The following is a 21,154-nucleotide window of genomic DNA, read 5'->3' as shown; positions in this document are numbered from 1 at the left end:
TCTTAGGCATAAGGGTGAATGTGAGGTTGACTATACCATGGGTATCATCATAGAAATAGGGATGCCTAGATTGAGGTTGTGGTTACCAATTGTTGAACACACCTATTAGGTATTCGAAAGAATCAATGGGTGAAAGTTTGGTGTTTTGTTGAAAGACTAGCATCAAAATCTATAACCAAACCTGCCCATATTTGACTTATTAAATTGATGTTGATTGATAATACCCACATATAACTCCCATATAGTGCATAATCTCAAGATCCGTGCATACCTATTAAAACTCTAATTATTCGTAGCCCCAAATTTATACTAGAAAAACCCAAAAAAGAAACATTAGTGTAGATACCTATCTCCCCCATTTTTATCTTCTTGTAACACTGGTTTGGATTTAACTTGTATATATTATTTCGAATTAACTTAAGTGCCACTCACGTTATTCCTCATGGATTCGACCCCGACTCCAACGTTGGGTAAATATATTGACGACGATTGCCTTGAACTCAAATTGACGACTAAGTTGCGCATTATCAGTTGTCTATATCATTGTTCAACTAGGCGGCCTTACTCTAAAAAATCTAATCATGGGACAACCAAGAAGCAAACTTCTTCATTCTAGCCCTCATGATAGACACTAACTCCGGAGCTTAATGGGACAGCTGATGAAATTTCAAGGCATACAGGAAAGTCACTAGAAAAGTCATTCCACAATGCCACCTCTATGTCATCATCCCTAAACTAATCTCACTCTTCATATCATTGGTACGCTACATCCTTCAACTGATAGGCAGTGAACTCCACTTCATCTACATCAGTAGCATGGATCACTCAAAAGATCTTCTCTATCTAATCTATGAAACCTTAAGGATCCTCCTCAACCTTAGTTTCAGCAAAAACCAGAGGATTTATCCTCATAAATTGCCCAACTCGAGTACCCTCAGAAAAACTCACAATAGTTCTAGCAGGATTGGATTGACGTGACTAAAATTTTACCAACTGGGTCAACAAATGAATAAAACTATGGAACTCGACATTAGTAATATATCCTGGAGCTAATTGAGGAGGAGTGTCACCAGCAGGAGAAAGATTAGTAGGACTGATAGAACTCCATAAAGAAAATAAGAAGCAGCGATCCTAGACCGGGTCATGAGTAGGATGAGTTTCATTAACATTGTCCTCATGTAGGACAAAGGAGTTTCTACGAGTATCAGATCTTCTGGGAGGCATGATCTGATAAGCGACTAAGTGATAATTAGATGAGACTTCAACACCCTAGACTCTTCAGCCCGAAAGTAGATCACAAGAAAGGAAAATATTCCTAAATGCTTTGTAGCCTATTTCTTAAAAGTATAGCGTGCTAAACACTCATAAAAGAGACTCTACTTAACACGGCTTTATGGACACCCAATGATACCCAACCTAGGCTCTGATACCAACTTTGTCATGACCCAAACCAGGGTCTTGACATGATGGGTATCTCAAGTTCAATAAGGACCGAAGACCACCCCCTTGCCTAGTCAAAGAAAACATCATTCAAGTATAGCGGCGGAATTTTAAACCTAACACAAGATATATAAGTATGACTTAAAAGAGTCTAAGAATTCATCAACCATTCCCAAAACCATAGTAATCCATAAAGTCTCTAACCATAACCTAATTAATTTAAGTGGGGACATGCCTCCGACGATAGCCAAAACTAGACAAAAGAAAATGATATAACAAAAGGAAGCCAAATCATAAAATGAGGTCTTCTGAAGTATGGAAGCTCAATACTTCACTATGACCCACTATCTATCCCACGATAGCCTAGTCACTGTGCAGTAAAAGTAGAAGTATTTTAGGTTCCTGCATCGAATGGGGATACAACATTCGAAGATGGTAAGGGGAATGAGCACTAACATATAACTCAAGGAATAGGGATAAAATAATGCCATGATCAATATTTTTAAATCATTCAAAGCCAATGCATATAGTCATATGTATTATAATTATGTCATTCCAAAAAAAGGAACAAAGCTTAGCATGAAGTAAACCTTTATCCTGGACTTTGTAGCTCAACCATCATAACAGACACCCATGGGCTATATGAGTTTAGCTTTCACTACTGAAAGGGCCCCAACGCATGTTAGCCACACGAACCAGAGGTAACAAGGAAGACCAAGAAATGACCCGACCCTACCTCAATCAAAGAGACAAATATATCAATAATGTGAACTAGGCATACGGTCATTAAGACCAACTCTCACATTGGCAAACATGAGTTTCCAATACAAATCATTCAAGACGTACACCTTCACGACTTTGCTACATAACCCCTATTATGCCCACATTAAAATAAGTTTAATATAACCCATTCATTAACTATGGAATTATACATTAAGTCATACCACAGGTATCATCATACCATTTGCTTGTTATCTTATAACTATGCGATTATAATTCCATTAATTTAGGGGAATGACTCGACCCCCTTTATTCATTAATTCGAGTTGGAGGAATGCCTCGACCTCCTTTAGTCTATCAAATCAAATTGAGGAATGCCTCGAACCATTTTTGTTTTTTAAATAAAACACACACAATAAGGCCTTCAAAATCATGTTTATTAATTTAACCATTTATGCAATGCAATTGTGTGGTAAGTAAGTCAAATTATGTGACAAACCATATTTCAAAACCAATAACATAAGTAGGTTGAGGGAATACAATTTACAATTAAATTTCCAGCAATAAAATATCAATCTGGGGTAATACCTCGACCATCATTCCAATTCCCACACCCATGTACCCTATCAGTTCAAAAGATGAAAACAAAGCAGGAACAATTGTATTAAAATCATAGCAAATCAATTTACGCAGCAATCATTCCAAAACCTTCAAACCCATATTCCTAAACCATAATTTAATCACATGGGTAGAATTATAAACACATGCTTTTGATAAAATAATAGTGCGGGAAGAGTAACATGCCTTAGATACACAGGATTTGGAAAGTAATTCGGAGCTTGGGACTCAGAGGAAGAACATAGGATAAAATCCTTATGCTTTCTTGGGGTTTTAAGTTTGAGAGTCTAATTAGGGAATTTTGATCTCTTAAAACTGAAAAGAATAAGGTATATTATGCTTAAAGATCATACATAGGTGAAAAGACTCCGACACCCCTTATCCCAAGTAAATAAAATAAAAACTGCACATATTTAAAACATTAGCATACCATGGTGCTTATCGCAGAGGGTATCCTCCGTACCACACAGCTTATTGCAGAAATTATTCTCCATGACATGCTGCTTATCGCAGAGGAATATCCTCTGTGATGCATCGGTATCGCAGAGGCATACTACCTCAAAATTCCAAAATAACCCTCAACCCCTTCTGAAAATTCCGAAACCCTTTCAGGACACCCCATTAACATACGTAAACATAATTTAAGTCATCTATTTTTCGAAATGGGAAGGCCAAAATAAAAATGCTCAAAATTTTAAGGGTTTTACGTTTAAAAAATTACATTATTTGATCTCATTTATCATGTGTCCCATTCTTGGATGGGACTATACAATTGATTTAACCTGATAATATCAATCAGATATGTCCAAACCCATCTCTCTATTACGGTCCCTCTATATTTCCATCATTAGGCCGGTCCCGTCCCTTCCACCAGAGTATCAATACAAGGGTCATAAATGTTTGATTTTAAATTATAGGGGATATGTCTGAAATTAAGACATATATAGGTATGATTTGTGTAATTTTACATGAAAAATTAAAAACCTTAAATACTATGTGCAAAATTATTGTTTAGACGTTTTATACTCAAAAGTGCAATGATTAAAATGGCCGCTAAAGGAGAATATCAGCTTATTATAAAAAATAATAATATAAGAATACAATGTAATGTGGTACAAGAAGTTTAAAGAAGTGAGTGATTTTCTTTTGGTAGAATTGAATTCTGTTGATAGGAGAAGGGATCCCCAAAAGGGTTTGTGGAGCCCATATATGGAATTTGTTGACCTTGATTTTGATTATGAGATACCACCATCATATTTTGTTGTGGGAATTGTTGTTGTTGTTGCAAGAGTAGTTGTTGTTGTTGGTGAGACAGTATTGTCATTTGTACATTTGTTGGAGGTGCTATGTTGCTTGACATGGCAAAGGGATCGTGTTGATTGAATAGATTCTGGCCAGGTATTTCATACCCGTATCCTGCACTATAGCCAGCATTTTGCAGTTGTATTTGCCTCCTACTTACATCATCTTCATACAAGCTATCAAGTAATAACTTATCAAATCCCCCGGCCTGATAATATAAATTTACACAAACTTTAAATTCGTAGCTAGTTGGAAAACAAAATATGACCAACAATCTTAAACTAACAAGGAACTATTTAATGTGGATAGTTAGGAATTATAGAAAGGATCATCTGCATACCAATTTTTTATCTGGTGTAACTTGGCTTGTGTTGTTGCTTGATGCAGTAACAAGAGCCAGTTCCCATCCTGATGTATTTCCAATTTCACTCAATTGATAACTTGCTGATGAATTTTCTTTGCCTTTACGACATTTTTAATATATCAAACAGTCAATAAGATAGAAAAAATTGCAATAAAAAATTCCCTACTTATTTGTAGCGAAAATGTTACCAGGTTGAATAATCGCAAGAGCTAATGCATTTCTTTCTTCTAATTCTGCAATTTTTGGATTCACATCATGATTCAAACCCTGCATGAAAAATACAAATATATGAGAGTCAATTTTATAGTAAAACCTTAATGGGAGTTTGAACTTACCAACAAATCAACAGGCTCTTCAGTTGATATCATTGGTGGAGTTTCTTCTAATTTTTCAGGCGAAGGTTCCTCTTGGGCTTCAACTTCTTCTTCTTTAGGATTTTCAGCCAGCTCTACCTTTTCCTCCAGGATAGGTTCTACAGGCTTTTCAGGTTCTTTCTTTGTTTCATGGTACTCCTATCAAATTACAATGATAAACAACTCTACTGAGACTACCAGTACATATATAGCTAGAACCTAAATTCATATTTTACTTTTTTGGGTAATAAGATAATACATACCTTAACCTAATGACTAATAATAAAAGAATGACATAGTATGTTAGTAGATATTAACTTAAGTTATGGTTTCAAAGATTTTTAATACAAATAGAGAAAATAATGCGATAGTATCCAGGCTTACTTAGTTACGTTAAAGTTATCAGACTTTGATGAAAGATCAAGAAGATACTTCTCATGAAAGAAAAGTCCACGAGTTATTATGAAAAGTGGGTCAAATGTTAGACATACTTCAAGATCCAAGTTTTAGACCATGAGATGAAAGACTAGGCCTACATAGAGCTTAAGAAGAGAGCCCCACATGGAGCCCACGAGGTGTCTAAAGAGTTGAAAGGTCAATCCTATATTGGCTGATATGCATGCCCAAGGAGTACTAAATTCCTTTCTTAATGATGTTAAATTGAACGTAAACTTATATGTATTTCCAAGGGGATACTAAATTCCTTTCATAATAATGTTGAATTACACACAAATTTTGGGTGCAAACTATGCAGTCTTTCCCTTGATTTTGTTAGTTAATTTTAGGAAGAACTTTTGGTATTATTTTCAGATGTTTCTCTAGTATTAATTAGATTTTATTTATTATTTTCATAAAAGTAGATCCTATTTTATGCTATTTGGGATCGTTTTTCCTTATAAATAGAGCTAATTTTTTTTTTTAAAAAAAAAATTGAATACTAATATTAATTGAGAGTTTTTATTTTTTATATCTGTGTGTGGTTGATTAGAATCGATGATGTAACCCTATAAGAATGGTTCTTTACAATATAATATTTATTCTTATTTTGGTATCTTTGATTTTTGTTAAAATTAATTTAAAAAAGTGACTAGTTTACTAATGATTATTGTCTTCAATTTTGATGGTCTATCACTTTTGATCGATGTCGTTGAATTAAATCTATTTGTATGATAATTAATCTTAATCTGCTAATTTTGAATTCTAAGATCAATTAGGGAACTTAGAACTTATCTTTAAATTTGAGGATTTTATTATCAAATTTCTTCTATCTTTATTTTTTTATTAATATTAGTATTTTCGTTTTCATTATTTTTATATGGTCAAGTAACCCGATTCATACCAAGTGGTGTCATAGAGGTTATATCAAGGTCCTATTCTTGATAATTTTTGAATTTTCAAAAAAATAATTTTTAAAATTTTTAAAATACATAGGTAAAAAAAATAAAATAAAAAGATAATAAAATGAAAAAAGAGAAGAAAAGTCAGTTGTTTGAGAATTATGGTATTTTCATGAAACTCCGAATCTGTTTTGATTCTTAGTGTCCTACGTCAAAGAGGAAAACTAAGAAGAGGAGAAATTGAAAAAGTTTTCTTATTATCCAAATTGGTGTTTTCTTATCTCATCAATCCTAATTCATCTGGTTATTGACAGTTTCTTTTTCTTCCTATATCTTACTTCTATAAGGTTGTTACTTGTAGGGTTATATAAATTCTAAAGGATTCAACAAAAGATAGTAATTTGAGCAGAAAAAAGTAAGAGTAAAATCAACAGCGAGGGAAAAAAGTCAAATTGAGAGACATTTATTTTTTTTGATATTGTTTTGAGATGTCTTAAATAGGTTGCAGTGATGAACAAAGAACTCATAGGCATATTGAAGTACCAGATTAAAGTGACAAACTTTTCTAAAGTGTCAATTATACAGTTGGAAGATACAAATGTCACTGCAACTGATATAAAGATGGAATATATTTTTCATATAAGGTGTGGAATAAAAGATTATATTTGCTCTATGATTATTGATTTTGAATATGGTGCTAATGTGATACATTCATATGTAATGCAAAAGTTAGAACCTACATGAATCAAATGCACTACTCCTTATAAGCGACAATGGTTTGAATGACTTTGATGACTTAAGGTTAATAAGCAATGCATGATTAATTTCTACACTAGGAGGTATTCTAATAATGTTCAAGGTTAGTAGGCAATGCATAATTTATTTCCCCACTGAGAGGTATTTTGATAATATTTTTTGTGATGTAATTTCAATGTAAGATTGTCATGTCATACTTGTACGTCTATGATAGTTTAATAGGAGTGATATTTATAATAGGGGAAAGAATAAAAATTGTCTTGAGCTAAATTAAAAAAAATATGTCCTTGCACCATTAATAACTCCATTCCAAATTTATATAGATAAGAAATGTGTGAAAGAAGAAATAAATAATTTTGAGAGAGAAAAGAACTAGAGGAGTAGGGAGTGCTCAATGATATATCAAGAAAAGAAAAAAGAGAGATTGTGTTGTGCGAAGATAATGAAATATAAGTGAGGTCAAGAAAAAAAAAAGAAATGTTCATGAGAGTAAAAAGGAGAGGGCCGATTGTGAGGTACGGAGAGAAAATGAAGAGAGTTTAAGTGAGGTTGTTTCTTATTTTAACTCTAACATTACTATTTCTACTTCTAATTACATCGACTGTCGTGTAGGTACTCATGAAAAAAATTGCATTGAAAATTCATCATTAGATGAGCTTAATTCTATTGAGACGACATTTTACATTGATCAAGTGTTTGTTCATGAGAAGGATATAGGTAAAGAGAAGTTTTGGTTTATTGAAAATAAGACTCATTGCTAGAGGACCAACAAGGTAGTTGTGGATCTGCTATCAATAAGCAAGGGAAAATGAGGTAGTCTTGTTTCTTTGATCTATAAAATCATGTATAGTTTGTGTACTTGGTTTATTCACATTCTTGATATTCTTAGAACACCTAAGATCTATTTGAATGTAATAAACTACATTCTTAATTATTCTGTTAGTAACAATATTTTTGAGGATACTGATATCTTATTATATGACAAGTCATTAAATATAATAGTATTTACTAAGGGTAATTAGTTTCCTTCTAAAATTGAGTACGATATTGTAGAATATTAATTCCCACTTGTTGAAATGAAGCATGATGTTTGTGGGTGGAGGATTATGAATAAGTTTTTGATTCTTCTTCTCTTATTCTAAATCAAATAAATTTTTATGTGATGAATCATTGAAGATGATTTTCTTTTAGATGAGTTATATTTTTCAAGTGTCAGCGATTGAGAGTTTAAAAAGGTATTTTCTACTAGTGTCCAGGAGGATACATGATTATGAGCACTTCAATGCTCATATAAATAGCTTTAGTATAGATGATTCTATGAGAGGAGTAAGTGATGATGCTTGCTATACAATAAATGTGTTTAATTTGATGCATATTCTATGGATCTTAAATCATTTTTGACCATTTTATTGGAGTACTTTATTGATAGAGCTAACTTAAAGAGACGCATATCATTCCATATGTCATCTATACGTGAATTTTGTTATGTTCATAAAAAAAAAAACTCTATCGAGATGATGATGTTCACATGCTTTATAAGAGCGTATTTATACATGCAATAATTGGTTGTGTTAAGGGTATGCATGGTCACTATCTAATTTTATGTCTTGTTGATTTGCGAGATTCAAATTCAAGGATGATGTTTTCAAGAAGAGAAGGATGATAGCATACAGACAGGCACACTTACATTAAGGTTGACGAATTTCAATGAAAGATCAAAAAGATTTTTATCATAATAAAAAAATTTAGGATGCTGAAATGTGGGCTAAATTTTGAAAATATTTCAAAAGTAAAAGTTTTAGACCAAGAGAAGAAAGAGTAGGCTCGCATGCAGCCCAACAGGAGGGTAGATCCCAAGAGGTGTCCAAAGAGTTGAAAAATCAAGCCTACATGGGCTAATTTGCACGTCAAAGGGGATGAAATTCCTGTCATAATGATGCTAAATTGTACAGAAATTTTAGGTGCAATTTATGCAACCCCCAAACCCAACCCAATTTTTGTTAGTTAATTTTAAGAATAGTTTTTGGTATTATTTTTACATGTTTTTCAAGTACTAGTTAGTTTTTATTTATTATTTTTGTAAAAGTAGATCTTAATACCATATTATTTGGGATAGTTTTTTTTCTAGACCTAGTTAGATTTTATTTATTTTTTTAAGTAAAAGTAAATTCTAATCCCATGCTATTTGAGATAATTTATAAAGACTAGATTTTGCTATTTTTAAATAGAAGATTAGTGTTAATTATAATTTTTTTTCTTTACATCTTTGTATGTGGTCACTTGAGATTAATCTTATAACTCTATGAGAACGACTATTCAGGAGGTAAGAATAATTTTTAACATCATATCTTTGGTTTTTATTAAAGATAATTCAGAAGGTAATTAGTGTAATATTAATTGTTGTCTTTAATTTCTTCAATATAAGGGTCTAAATCACTTTTGATTGAAGTTCTTGAATTTAATCTATTAATTAATATCATAATTAGTCTTAATCCATTAATTTTAAATAATAAAATCAATTAGTGTTCTTCACATACTCAAATATCTTCTATCTTTAATTTCTTGTATTAAATCTTAGTAATATTTTTACTTCCCTATTATATTCTAGTTTATTCAAATAACCCTATTCCTGTACATTCGCTAATCTTCTGAGCTTTTGAACGTCTTAATATTGTTAATTGTTTTTTTTTCAAAAAGGAAAACCACTGCACGTGGTCCTAAAAAAAGTGTACATGGAGTTCTCACCAGCCTCCTACTTGACATGGAACCTGTCTGAGGTGCTTCTCTTATGTATTCCTCCATAGTTGCCAGGAAGGAAGCAGGAGGCTGCAAAATTACAGTTTTCTTTTTCATAAAAGATGGTGTGCAACAATTTCAAGAGAAACTGCCTTTCAAGTTTTAAGCAAAATGAAGAGACCTGTTTCAGTACAGGAAACTGAAATGTCCGAGCAAGATCCAACCCTCTGCAGAAGTCATAAAAATGTGCTAGACTTTCCGCCTACATAAACGAAGTAAAGTAACACTAGATTAGCCATCACATACATTCATATACGATATAATTTAGTGATCTAATAGAAATGAAATTTTATCACCTGTTTCCCAGCTCTTTTATATATGTTGAGAGCTTTTATAGCATCATGCTTGGTCATTTCAAAGAACTGCTTGCATAAAAGTGACCAATTACTGTTCCAATTATATTAGAAGTTAACTGACTGTAAGAATTTAAAGTGGAAAAAATGTTACAAAATCAACAATGTTTATAATCCCGTCGTTGATTGCACAATAGATCTTGAAGCTCTCCTTCAAAACCTGCAGCAAGTACAACTGGGTTGTAATCTTGAATTTTGTTAACAATCTATTATTAAGTGGTAACTTAAGTATACTATAGTCAATGTCCATGCAGTGAATTTCCGCTGAATAAAGGATGAATTAGCTGCTACTTGTAGCAGCTTCTACCGGAAAAATTAAGACTAATCTATTGAATTTGGAGAACCTTTCCAATTCAACTTCATAGACTAATCAAATCCTTAGATGAAAATGTATTTGCAAGATTTGAGAAATTTATTTCTCATCTTGTGGAATCTCCCCACGTTCATCTATTTTGTAGACTACACATCCTATTCAAGATCTAGGCATTTCTACTAGTCCAAAGAACTTGTGAAGTTCATTGTTCTCACAAGCAGCCTAAGTTAATTTCTATATATATCAGAATCCAATCCCTTAATGAACTTTATAAAAATCCAAGTATGATTGGCTGAGCTGCAGTCAGAGATGCAAAGGACTCAAAATTCTCCCTTTGGGCAACCATTAGAGATAAAGGTATGATAAAAGTGAGCGGGCACCAACCGCGAAGCTAAAAACCTGCCATTATGCAGAGAGTCTTGACTACTCTTTGTTTTTGGTTACATAGTTTCTTTGTTCAGAATATTCTGGTCTCTAAATGTGTAGCCAAACCATGACTACTCTGTTTTTATAAAATTGCACTTAGGAATGACTTCTGGTTAGAAACACCAATATCCCTAAATGAGTAAACCAAAACATGTATAAACTTTCTTCACATAGGTTTACAAACTAAGAATCCGAAAAGAGAAATGTGCAACATTATTCAGCTCCCAGTAGGTAAAATTAGTATCCATCATACCAATGCTAAGGCATACTGAATAAGAAAGTTGTAGCAAGCTCCTCCTTCAGGCTGCAAAACCCACAAGAAATTAGAAACAATGCCGGATATCAAAATGTCACATGGAAGTATTGGATAATTTTCACCTGGCAACCAATCAAACGATACAGAAGCTGTTGTAATACAGGGAGCTGATTTAATAGTTCTTCACCGTTTAAGAGCCTTGTTCTGCTATGCACCTGATGCAAACTCAAATCTACAATTATTTTGCTCTGTAATCTGGCATGAAACCAACAAATGATGCAGAAAGGGAGACCTTGTTAATTCCAGGTGAGGTTTTAGTCAATCTCTCTGCCTCAATATCATATTTCAAATTCCTAAAACACTCGAGTCTTTCCTCTAGAAACAGTCCATAAGTCCGTACCCAAGCAGAGCAATCCCAAGCTGTCATAAAAAACAATACGTAATACATTATTATGATTCCATCCCGAGAGTTCGAGAAATACATCTATACATCAGCTCCGCACAGTATGAACCTGGAAACCACAGAAAAGAAAACAAGAAAAAGTTAATGTCGCTAAGCTTACCAAGTGGACTGGAGTCATCCTTAAAGTTTGATATCTGGAAAATATGTCCTCTGTGAGAGAAGTGCAGCAACTCTTCTTTAAATGTAGGATCACCTTCTCTCAGAACTCGGTGAATAACTATAAGCGTCTTTAGTGCAACCTGAAACATTTGATCATACATTCAGACAAAAAGGCTGAAAGAATAATTTACAATATCATTGATAAGCCACCATGTGAAGTGGAGAATCCTCCTTTTCTTAAAGATTATTGCAGCAAATAATATACACACACTCTTTACAATGCAAATTCCACTGTTCAACAACTGTAGCTTCAAGCAATCAAAATGACCTAGAAGTTATTAAATTGGTTGAGGGACTTACAATCCAGTTGCGTGTTTTTGCCAACCGTCTAGATAGTGCATGAATGCAGTACGCAACATCTGCTCGTGGACGTGTAACTGATGTTGCAGCAAATATCACTAAGGAAAAGAATCTCAATGAGCTTGCAGATGTGATGAGGAGAAAAAGATTATGATTAATACTTCGGTCCATTGCAAAACAACTGAAGCCTCATTCAGATTGCAATAAATGTAATTGTCTAAATTAAGAAATAAAAGATAACACCATCCTACAACCACACAAAGTTAACAGAAACAAAGACTTGAAAATGTGAGAAACCAAATTATGTAAAAATGTTGAATTGGCAACCCAGGTAAAGAGGGAGAAGATATAATGTATGTTAAAGATTTAAATAATCGATAATGAACCATAACCTCAATCAGTGATGTAGCAAATGTAGGGGTGTAATATCAATCAAAAGAATAAAAATTTCTACAAACTCACTTGAAACATGCCTTTCTTTTGGAGGGCTTTCAACGTGGTTTGTTGCCTTAACAATCGCGATATCCAAATCCTTATTCAAAAGCAAAAACAAAATCCAATCCATCAAGAAATATGCATTAAAATAATTAATCTTAAATGAAGGGAAAAATATTATTTCATATAGAGACCTTAAATTCACTGTTGACTTTCGCTAGGCCAACCGTGGTTGAATCTTTAAGTGCCCCATAAGCTTTTCTAAAGCTCTCCATTCAAAATCTAAACCCCCTGAAATGATTTATTTTCGGAAAATCAAAAATCTCTTCTTAGATCAAATGTTATAGAGATATAGAAGAGAGAAGAATGTTGACAAGTTCTTCTCGTGATCAACATTCTTCTCGTGAAATCATAACAAATATCAGCCACCCCCACCCCCCACTATCTTTCCGTTGAACCTTTTTTTAAATTATTATTTGTTATGATAATTCTAATATATATATATATATATATATATATATATATACACGCACACTTGATTTCTACTACTTCTAATATGAAAGCAGCATAAAGGGGACAGTTGGGCAATGACAGTATATATGATCGCATGGCAGTTGTGGGACGTTAGACTTGGTACCAAAATCATACAAGTATACAAACCAGGTAAATTTACTTAAGTTTGTATTTATTACTTAAAAGTCATTTTTATTTCATTTATTTCATCCATTGTATCTATTACGCAAAAATCACTTTTCTTTCATTCATTTTGTCCATGACCATTTAATTTTACTCCGACCATCACAAAAGTCACTATGATCGAATTTTATAATAATTTCATCGGAAAAATGATGTGACAACCTTAATTAGTTCTTAATTTTAATTTAAGTGAATATATAATAAATTACTCATATTTTGACCCCTTTTATATATGCACAACCCAATTTTTCTTATGGATTGTTTGAAAAAAGAATACCAATTAAATTTCTTAATGGATTAGATTACCTAATGAAGACTATTTTCATAAAAAAAATTGGGTTGATATTTTTATGAAATAAAATTATATTTATATATTCTTAATATCATCTAAAGTTGAGACATATATTGGTAAATTATTTTTTTCACTAATATATTATGACATGTAGTTGATAAAATTATTTTTCTCCCTCTAAAATTGTGACATGTAGTTGATATTTTTTCATACATTTTTTTTCTTGTCAATTGAGTCTTTGCATTCAGTATATCATAATAATATGATAAACTATTCTATTTACTGAGTTTGTCATGGTATTTTTAATTGTTTGACTAATCGATTAATTCTCTTAAAAGTTTTTATTATAATATTCTATTTATGATAAATTACATATTATTTAATTAATTTAATTGATAAATATAAAAATTAGATATCCTATAATTTCTTTATCTATTAAAGTACTTATATTTTATAACTTTTATTAACAAAACTGTACATTAATATAACATTATTTGTACAAATTTTAACAATACTTATTCAATGACATAGTTAAAAAGATTTTATTTTAAAACTATCTTTAGCATGTTGATTTATCTTCAAAGAATTAAAATATTTTTTTTAAAAGAAATAATATCATTCATGTATGTTTTTTGAAGAGTTTATCTTGTTTATCACTCTTTTTCGATGCACCTTTTTGGCAGATGAAAGCAATATTATGAAATATTTCATAAAAATATCAACTAAGTTTTTTTTTTTTTTTATGTAAATAGTCTTCATTAGATTATCTAATCTATTAAGAAATTGATATTCTTTTATTAGATAATCCATAAAGAAAATTGAGTTGAGCACATATAAAAAAGGTTAAGATATGAGTAATATATTATATATTCACTTAAATTAAAATTAAGAACTAATTAAGGTTGCCACATTATTTTTCTAATGGAATTATTGTAAAATCCAGTCATAGTGACTTCTGTGATGGTCGGAGTAAAGTTAAATGACCATGGATGAAATAAATGAAAGAAAAGTGACTTTTGTATAATAGATACAAAGTTAAGTGACCATGGATGAAATGAATGAAAGAAAAATGACTTTTGCGTAATAGATACAAAGTTAAGTGACCATGAATAAAATTTACCCGTCAGGAAAGGAGGTAGCGTTTGCCTTTATCCTAAAGTGGACGTTTTAGGATCCATTTGATCATAGATATTGCAAGTAGTTTTCAGAAAAATTTTGACAAAGTTTGTTAGGCCAAGAAATTGTCAAGTCTTGGCCAAAAATAAAATAAAATGTAAGATCTCAAAAATTAAAAGGAAAGGGGTTTTGGAGACAAAATCTTTTTTTTCTCTTTTAAAATTTTTAAACTTACTTCGTACTTTCATATTTTACAAGTGTAATGATCCTCTAGAAGGATAATGCGGTGCACTAAAGATTTCGCTATGGATAGATTCAGGGATTTATTGTATGCAATCTCACCTTAATTTTTACATCAGACTGTTTTCAAGGATTGGACATGTGACTTCCTGGTCACATGACCATAATTTTATCAGTGACTCTAAGGCTCCCCTTCAATGATTCTCTAGATCCTTTTTTTTTTTTAATTTCATACATATTATATTTTTAGTGTTTCGATAGTTGGTACCCATCTTTTATGACATGTCTGGTCAGGTGGTTCATCTCCTGCACAGTTCATTTGAGTTTTAAATAAATTTTCTCATTTTAGAGCTTTTGAAGTTGAGGAATTCGTCTTTGGCCAAAACTTTAAGTAAACGACTTCATATTATAATTATGACATTTCGCTTATTTTTGAAAGGTAGATTTTGGGTTAGGGGACCTTTGTTTCGGGTCCCGAGGCTTTATGCTAGTTTTTTTTTATATTGGCTGGAAATAGTTAAATAAAAAGAATGGGCATGTGGATCACATTTCATCAAAATGATCTACGTTTGGAACTTTATCAATTCTTTTATGTTCAGAATGTCATTTCCAGTGGGGTAGCATATTTGGTTTGCATTTATGGGGTTCCAAACGAATTTCAAGGACCCGTGTAGAGTCATTTTTTATTTGGAAATTTTGACGGTGCACAACACCAGATGCTACCATCTTTGCAGGGCTTGGATCACTTTCGTGGAGGAGGTTGATGTCAGCTCCTTCCTCTTTTATTAAAGCGCGCGTGCACACTCCACTTATGCGAAGGGCTTTTCACCTAAGGGAAGCTGCTTTTATGGCCAGACCTCTATCTAAGTGGGTGTAGCAGTATATAATACTCCACTTCATCTCTTTCTTCATTTATCCCCAACATTCCTTCATAACTGAGCTTAAGAGTAGAGAAATTTTGGGGAAATTATCCTATTAACCTAAGGTATGGCTAGTTTGTGTTTGTTGATTTTTTCATTAATTTTCCATTGAAATTTTTCCATAAATATGTTGAATTATGAGTTTTGGATCCTTGAGTTTGTGACTTTATGGACTCATTGATCCCTATTTTGGGCTTCGATCATGATTAATTTTTTTAGCATGTGATCCAACAGACGTAAGTGTGAATTTAGTTTTCTAATTTCATTAGTGGATCTATGGGTTAATATTGACCGAACATTTGGCCCAAAGTGTAAAATTGTAATATGAGTCTTGTATTACTTGTATTGACATATAGATCATATTTTTGATAGCATGGTAACCTCCTAAGGTCGAGTAAAGGGGATGGACAACTTGTTACCGATCCGAGGTTGTTTTTCAACATTGAGGTACGGGATGTTCTACCTTTTTATACAATTTCTCTACAAGATTGTGTATGGTATAAATTGAATAAGGGGTAGGGTTTATAGGATAAGTTTGATATTATTTTATCACTTCCACCATTTAAGGTCTTCTTTGGGGATTGATGAGTGGTGAATTTACCACTCATTTACATTTAACATTCGTATACACTACTATGATTTAAATGTATAAATGAGACAACTTTATGATTAGATGCACTCATTTCCATATTTTCAGGTGTACAGGTTATGAACTGAAAAGATGTGGATTTGAGCTGAAAAGGAACCAAAAGAAGAAGACAAGTGCACAGCTGAAAGACCCTATGCAAACAAGGCTCAGTTACTGCAATCGCGGTCCTCATACCATGATCACGGTCCTCATACCACGATCTCGGCCACTCAAGATTAGTCAGCCTTCACAATCGCACTGATCTGGAAGCAATTGCGGAGATGCAATATCGGTCAAGAAAATACAATCGCGGTATAGTGGGTTTATGCCAGGGGCAATTCTAGAATTTACTGTGGCCGACCCCCAAATTATAAAAGGAGTCAAAACCCTTGCACATGGAGATCATTCACCATTGAACCTAATCCCTAATCTTTTGGAGCTCCAATTTGAAGGGAACATTTTTGTACTAATTTTGGGGTGAAGAATACATTACATTAACTTCTAAATAGAGGATTAGCAAACTCCATTGATGATTTTTTGAAACTTAAAGTTTGGATTTGCTTCTTCTTTATCTTTCATGAATCAATTTGATAGAAGTTTTGGTATATTTTTGTTTATTATTCTTTTGAGTTGATATTTTTCCTTCTTGGGGATATGTTTTAATAGGGTGAAAGAGTATGTGGGTTGTGATTGTTAGCTTTAACTTTTAGTTGATGTTATTAGGTTTCACAAATGTTTGATTCTAAAATGGAATTTGTTTGTGCAAGTCACAAATTCTCTAAACCTCACATCATCCTTGAAAGTGGGATGTAGGTAATCTAGATCCTACATTATTCTTGAGAAAGGGATGTAGGTGACATAAGCATTTGTGAACAATACAATAGATATTAATGATTTCCCTTGTTTATTGTCTGATAAATAAGGATTGATTACGGGATTGCTATATTTTGAGTGTCATCCTAGAAATAGGGATGCCTAATTGTGGCTTTGCGATGATTGATTGACCACATCCACGAGGTATTCGAAAGATTCCATGGGTGATAGTTTGATAATTTGTTGAAAGGCTAGTATCAAAACCTCTAACCAAGCCTACCAATGCGCACTTTAACTAAAATTTAAAGGCGATTGTCATGTACCCACACACTAGTTTCCCCTAGTAAAGGATAGTCTCAGGATCGATTCCTAATTGATTACACTCTAATTATTCATAGACTTAAATTGGTACTCTAGATGCACAAGTACTATTAAATCTTTGAAAACGTTTAAAATCTCCCAATTATTTGTATCTTAGGTTTAAATCTAGCAAACGACTTCTATTTCAAACTTACCCAATCGCTACTCACATTGTTCCTCGTGGATTCGACCCTGACTCAATGTTGGGTAATTTTATTGACAATGATCACCTTGGACTTAAATTGATGTGTAAGTTGAGAGTTATAAAAAATGTCATCATTTTTGGAAAATAATTTGGAGTATTGAGTTCGTTTAGAATTTTAGCTTACTTGTTTGGATTTAACTTATAAATATTTATTTGTGATTTTCTTTTGTTTCTCGTGTTAGGTAGAATTTTTGTTTTTGTTTACTTGTCACTATGGCATCTTGGAATGAATGTGAGTTTGGTGGTTGGAAATCTTATCTTAATGATCCAGGTCCATATTGTGACGGATCCCACTTTTGGCGATATTGTAGATATGCTCCCTGGAGAGAGATGTGTGCACCATCCCAATCCTATTTGGAGTAGAATTGTTCTTTATGTGGTGGTTGAGAGGGACATTAGAGTGATTTTACAAATTTCCCTTCCCCTAGTTATGCTAACAAAAATGCTAGTTCTTCTTATGAGTTTGTTCGATTTCATGATATGATAAAGGAAGAGCAAGATTCTAGATACAATGGTGTTGAAGCAATGCTTTGAACTCTCTTAGACTGTGTAACCACACTGGAGGAAGATGCGTATCACTTGCATTAATCCATGGCGGCATATGGAAAGGAGAATGAAAAAGAATAAGAAGTGGGTGGGGAGAACAACCCTTCAAATGTCATAGATATGCCCACTCTTCAAAAGGAGGATGATAAGATATCAAGCCAGGAGGTTGATTATAAGCTTGATAGTGATGGATCCTCGATGATTTTCCAATAAACCAAACCAAAACTATTGGAGGATGCCGAATTTGAGGAAGTGGTACTAGAGTCCAAAGAAGAAGGTAAGCAAATCCTTTGTGAAGGCTTTAGTACATTCCTGGGTGAGGACGTCTAGAAGAATATAACTCCAAAATTAGGGAGATAGCCTCATTCCAACCACTTCTCGACATTATGCTTGGTGGATATGATGAAAGTTGAGTCACCCAAGAAAATGAAAAACTTGGGAGATAGGTTACAAAATCCTTATATTTTAGAGTTTGTCACTCTAAAAGGGAGAGATGACGTCCCTCATTTGAAGAGCAAGAAGCTAAAAATCCAATGTTCAACTAGTAGTCTTTTGATATTCTGACCAATACCCAACGAGCCTACTGCAAAGTTTGATGTGAAGTTGGGTAAATTGTTCAAGTATTCAGTGGCGAGATAGAGGCGTCATCAATACCCCCTCAACTCTGTTTAGTCTCATTTCAAAAAATTTGAATATTCTACACGACTTTCGCTCAAAACAGAATGGTCATAAGATGGGACGTCGATTCAAATATTCTAAGTGGAGACATAAATGATAGTTGAAGGGGTGTGTCATGCCACGACATTAACATTAGGCGCTCGATGGGAAGCAACCCATCAAGCCATGAAAGTGGCCCCTATCCTTACTTTTTAACTTGGTAGCGTAGATTTTAGTTTTTTCGTTAAATAATCCATGAATTTATGGAACTTTGGAGTGTATTAAATCTATTTGAAAGAGGGGAAGTGTGGGATTTTCGCATGTTGGACTGAATAGGGGCAATACAGGTGCAGAAATTACCTCTATTACCGCAATCGCGGGTTCTATACTGCAATCGCAGTCATCGGTGTGTCTGCAATCACAAACCCTTGACTGCGATCGTGGTCACAGCAGTTTTAAAAGACCATCGGTCTTTTATTTCCCCCATATTTCCCCTCTAAATTTTCTCTCAAATTGTACCAGTCCTTGCCTATATTTTGAGCATTCCAAAAGCATCTTTGCATCCACCTTACATCACTCTTCCGTTAAGTTCCTTAAATTTTTAAATTATTATGAGTAGGCGTCATAGTGCATGAGATAGGTAGTGCATAAAACTATATTTTCATTGCTAAATGATTTTGAATCATACTTATGAGATAATTAGCTGCTAGAAATGATGTTCACACATGATGGGAAGTCTTGAGTACCCAAAATGTTATGAAATTGAGTAAAATATAGAGAGCACACCAAGTTCCTGATCGAATACCCAAAAGAGTCTATAACTAGTTATTTTCACATTGTGGGGCATGACTATGTACTTAGAAGCTTTGTTTGATATGCTTACTGATTAATTGTTGTGTTAGAACATATTTTAGTCCTAAAAATAGATTGTTTGATTAGTGAAAATCTGGAATGATTTGGTCTCAAGTACCACAATCATAGTCATTAAGACTGCCATCGCAGTATTGTAGTCATCATCATGACAACCGCAATCATTGATAAGCTGCCTTGATCGCCATAGTTGAGGCTGAATCTCAGCTTGGACAAAAATTCCTGTAGCTCCAATTTTTGTTCAAACACCACCTAGTACCCATCCCATGAGCTTTATTGTAAAACATAGTATAGTTGAAGCATGAAAATAATAATGATAAATGTTTTTGTCGTCCTTATGTTTTTCAGGTTTACATTATGGAGAACTAAGACCAAATTCAGTTCATGACTCCCAAGTGCCACAATCGGTACTATGATGATCTTTCAAGAATAGAGTTGTTCCCGAAAAGGGGCATATGCTTGGAGAAAGTGCTGAAAAAGCTTCTAGTATTTCATGATAGACTTACAGCCATAGGGTGAAGATGTTTTGCTCCAGATCCTTGCCGGTGAAATGAGAAGTAGGTGCGAGGGTTCTATGTAAATTTTAGCGTAGCATTTTTTGTGGACCCAGTATCAGGATTCAGGGGACAAATGTACATTTTGAAGTGGGGCAAATCAATGACATATATGGGCTCCTGAAAGAAGACGTGGCTTATTTTAAGGCTAAGGGGTTTGAGACAGCTAATTAGATGGTGAAAAAGTTATGCCTAGGTAAGAAAGTCATGTGGGCGGCAACCAAGAGGGGCATCTCGATGAATGACTTCACTGCCTAGGCCCGAATATGGCTGAAAATCATTTGTAGTAGGATCTCTGCTTGTACTCATCTAACTGTAGTTATAGATATTTGCGCCCGAATGGTTACCTGCATCTTGGACAACATTTCTTTGAATGTTGTCCATCTTGTAATCTCTGATATGAAGTTCTTCAGGAATCAAGGGGGTACACATCTTTTATTCCCTTCTATTATTACTGAGTTATGCAAGAGATCCGGGGTTTTGGAATACCCGAATGACCCTTGGGTGCACCCTAGAACCCTCATTTATCTTCTTAAGATCTGGGTGAAGGTGCACCTGGTAAGAGCAAAAAGGGAAAGATCGACTTGGGCAAGTCGACTGTTGAGGAGTTAGATTCATGTAGACCATCCACTATTGGGCTGTTAAAAGATAGTGGTGTTGATATTAGGGTCATTAAGGAGTTTGTGTTAGGATTACCTCATGGGCCAGGAGATCCCTCTGCCAGACGTCACTCTTATGTGTCCCATTCAGATAATGAGAAGTATTAAAAGGACAAGCAGTAACAGGGAGCCACTGTTGCTAGGCTTGATAGGGCATACTCAGCATTGGCAGAGTCTCATAGGGAGTTTCGGGACTCCCAAGAGAAG

At 33.5% G+C, this 21,154-nt stretch overlaps 1 protein-coding gene across 2 annotated transcripts; it reads right to left on the bottom strand.

Moving 5' to 3' along the window:
* Window positions 1-3,825: 3,825 nt before the first annotated feature.
* On the bottom strand, window positions 3,826-12,906 carry LOC107860877 (putative clathrin assembly protein At5g57200). 2 transcript variants are annotated; one of them, XM_016706347.2, is made up of 15 exons: window positions 12,586-12,906; window positions 12,419-12,488; window positions 11,957-12,054; window positions 11,598-11,736; window positions 11,327-11,454; window positions 11,157-11,249; window positions 11,032-11,082; window positions 10,134-10,199; window positions 9,983-10,048; window positions 9,808-9,888; window positions 9,636-9,716; window positions 4,780-4,956; window positions 4,633-4,711; window positions 4,421-4,542; window positions 3,826-4,288 (listed from the first exon to the last, which is right to left on the bottom strand). In XM_016706347.2, the coding sequence occupies exons 1-15, from the start codon at window positions 12,664-12,666 to the stop codon at window positions 3,902-3,904; spliced, it is 1,719 nt and encodes a 572-aa protein (XP_016561833.1). In that variant the 5' UTR covers window positions 12,667-12,906; the 3' UTR covers window positions 3,826-3,901. The 2 variants fall into 2 exon arrangements, with proteins under 2 accessions (XP_016561833.1, XP_047261693.1); XM_047405737.1 differs by having other exon boundaries at window positions 4,421-4,488; window positions 12,586-12,859.
* Between the last annotated feature and the right edge of the window lie 8,248 nt (window positions 12,907-21,154).

The sequence above is a fragment of the Capsicum annuum genome, chromosome 2 (assembly GCF_002878395.1).
Source record: "Capsicum annuum cultivar UCD-10X-F1 chromosome 2, UCD10Xv1.1, whole genome shotgun sequence".
Classification (NCBI taxonomy): Eukaryota; Viridiplantae; Streptophyta; class Magnoliopsida; order Solanales; family Solanaceae; genus Capsicum; species Capsicum annuum.
The sequence above is the reverse complement of the archived record's forward strand: the minus strand, read 5'-3'. Positions and strand labels throughout refer to the sequence as shown.

Bases quoted from the DNA above. Each gene is read 5' to 3' on its own strand.
- LOC107860877 (XM_016706347.2), bottom strand. From the start codon at position 12,666: ATGGAGAGCTTTAGAAAAGCTTATGGGGCACTTAAAGATTCAACCACG. The intron at 4,957-9,635 runs GTGAGAACTCCA...GTAATTTGATAG, and splicing joins CCATGTCAAGTAGGAGGCTG to GAGTACCATGAAACAAAGAA. The intron at 4,289-4,420 runs GTATGCAGATGA...TTATATTATCAG, and splicing joins TTACACCAGATAAAAAATTG to GCCGGGGGATTTGATAAGTT.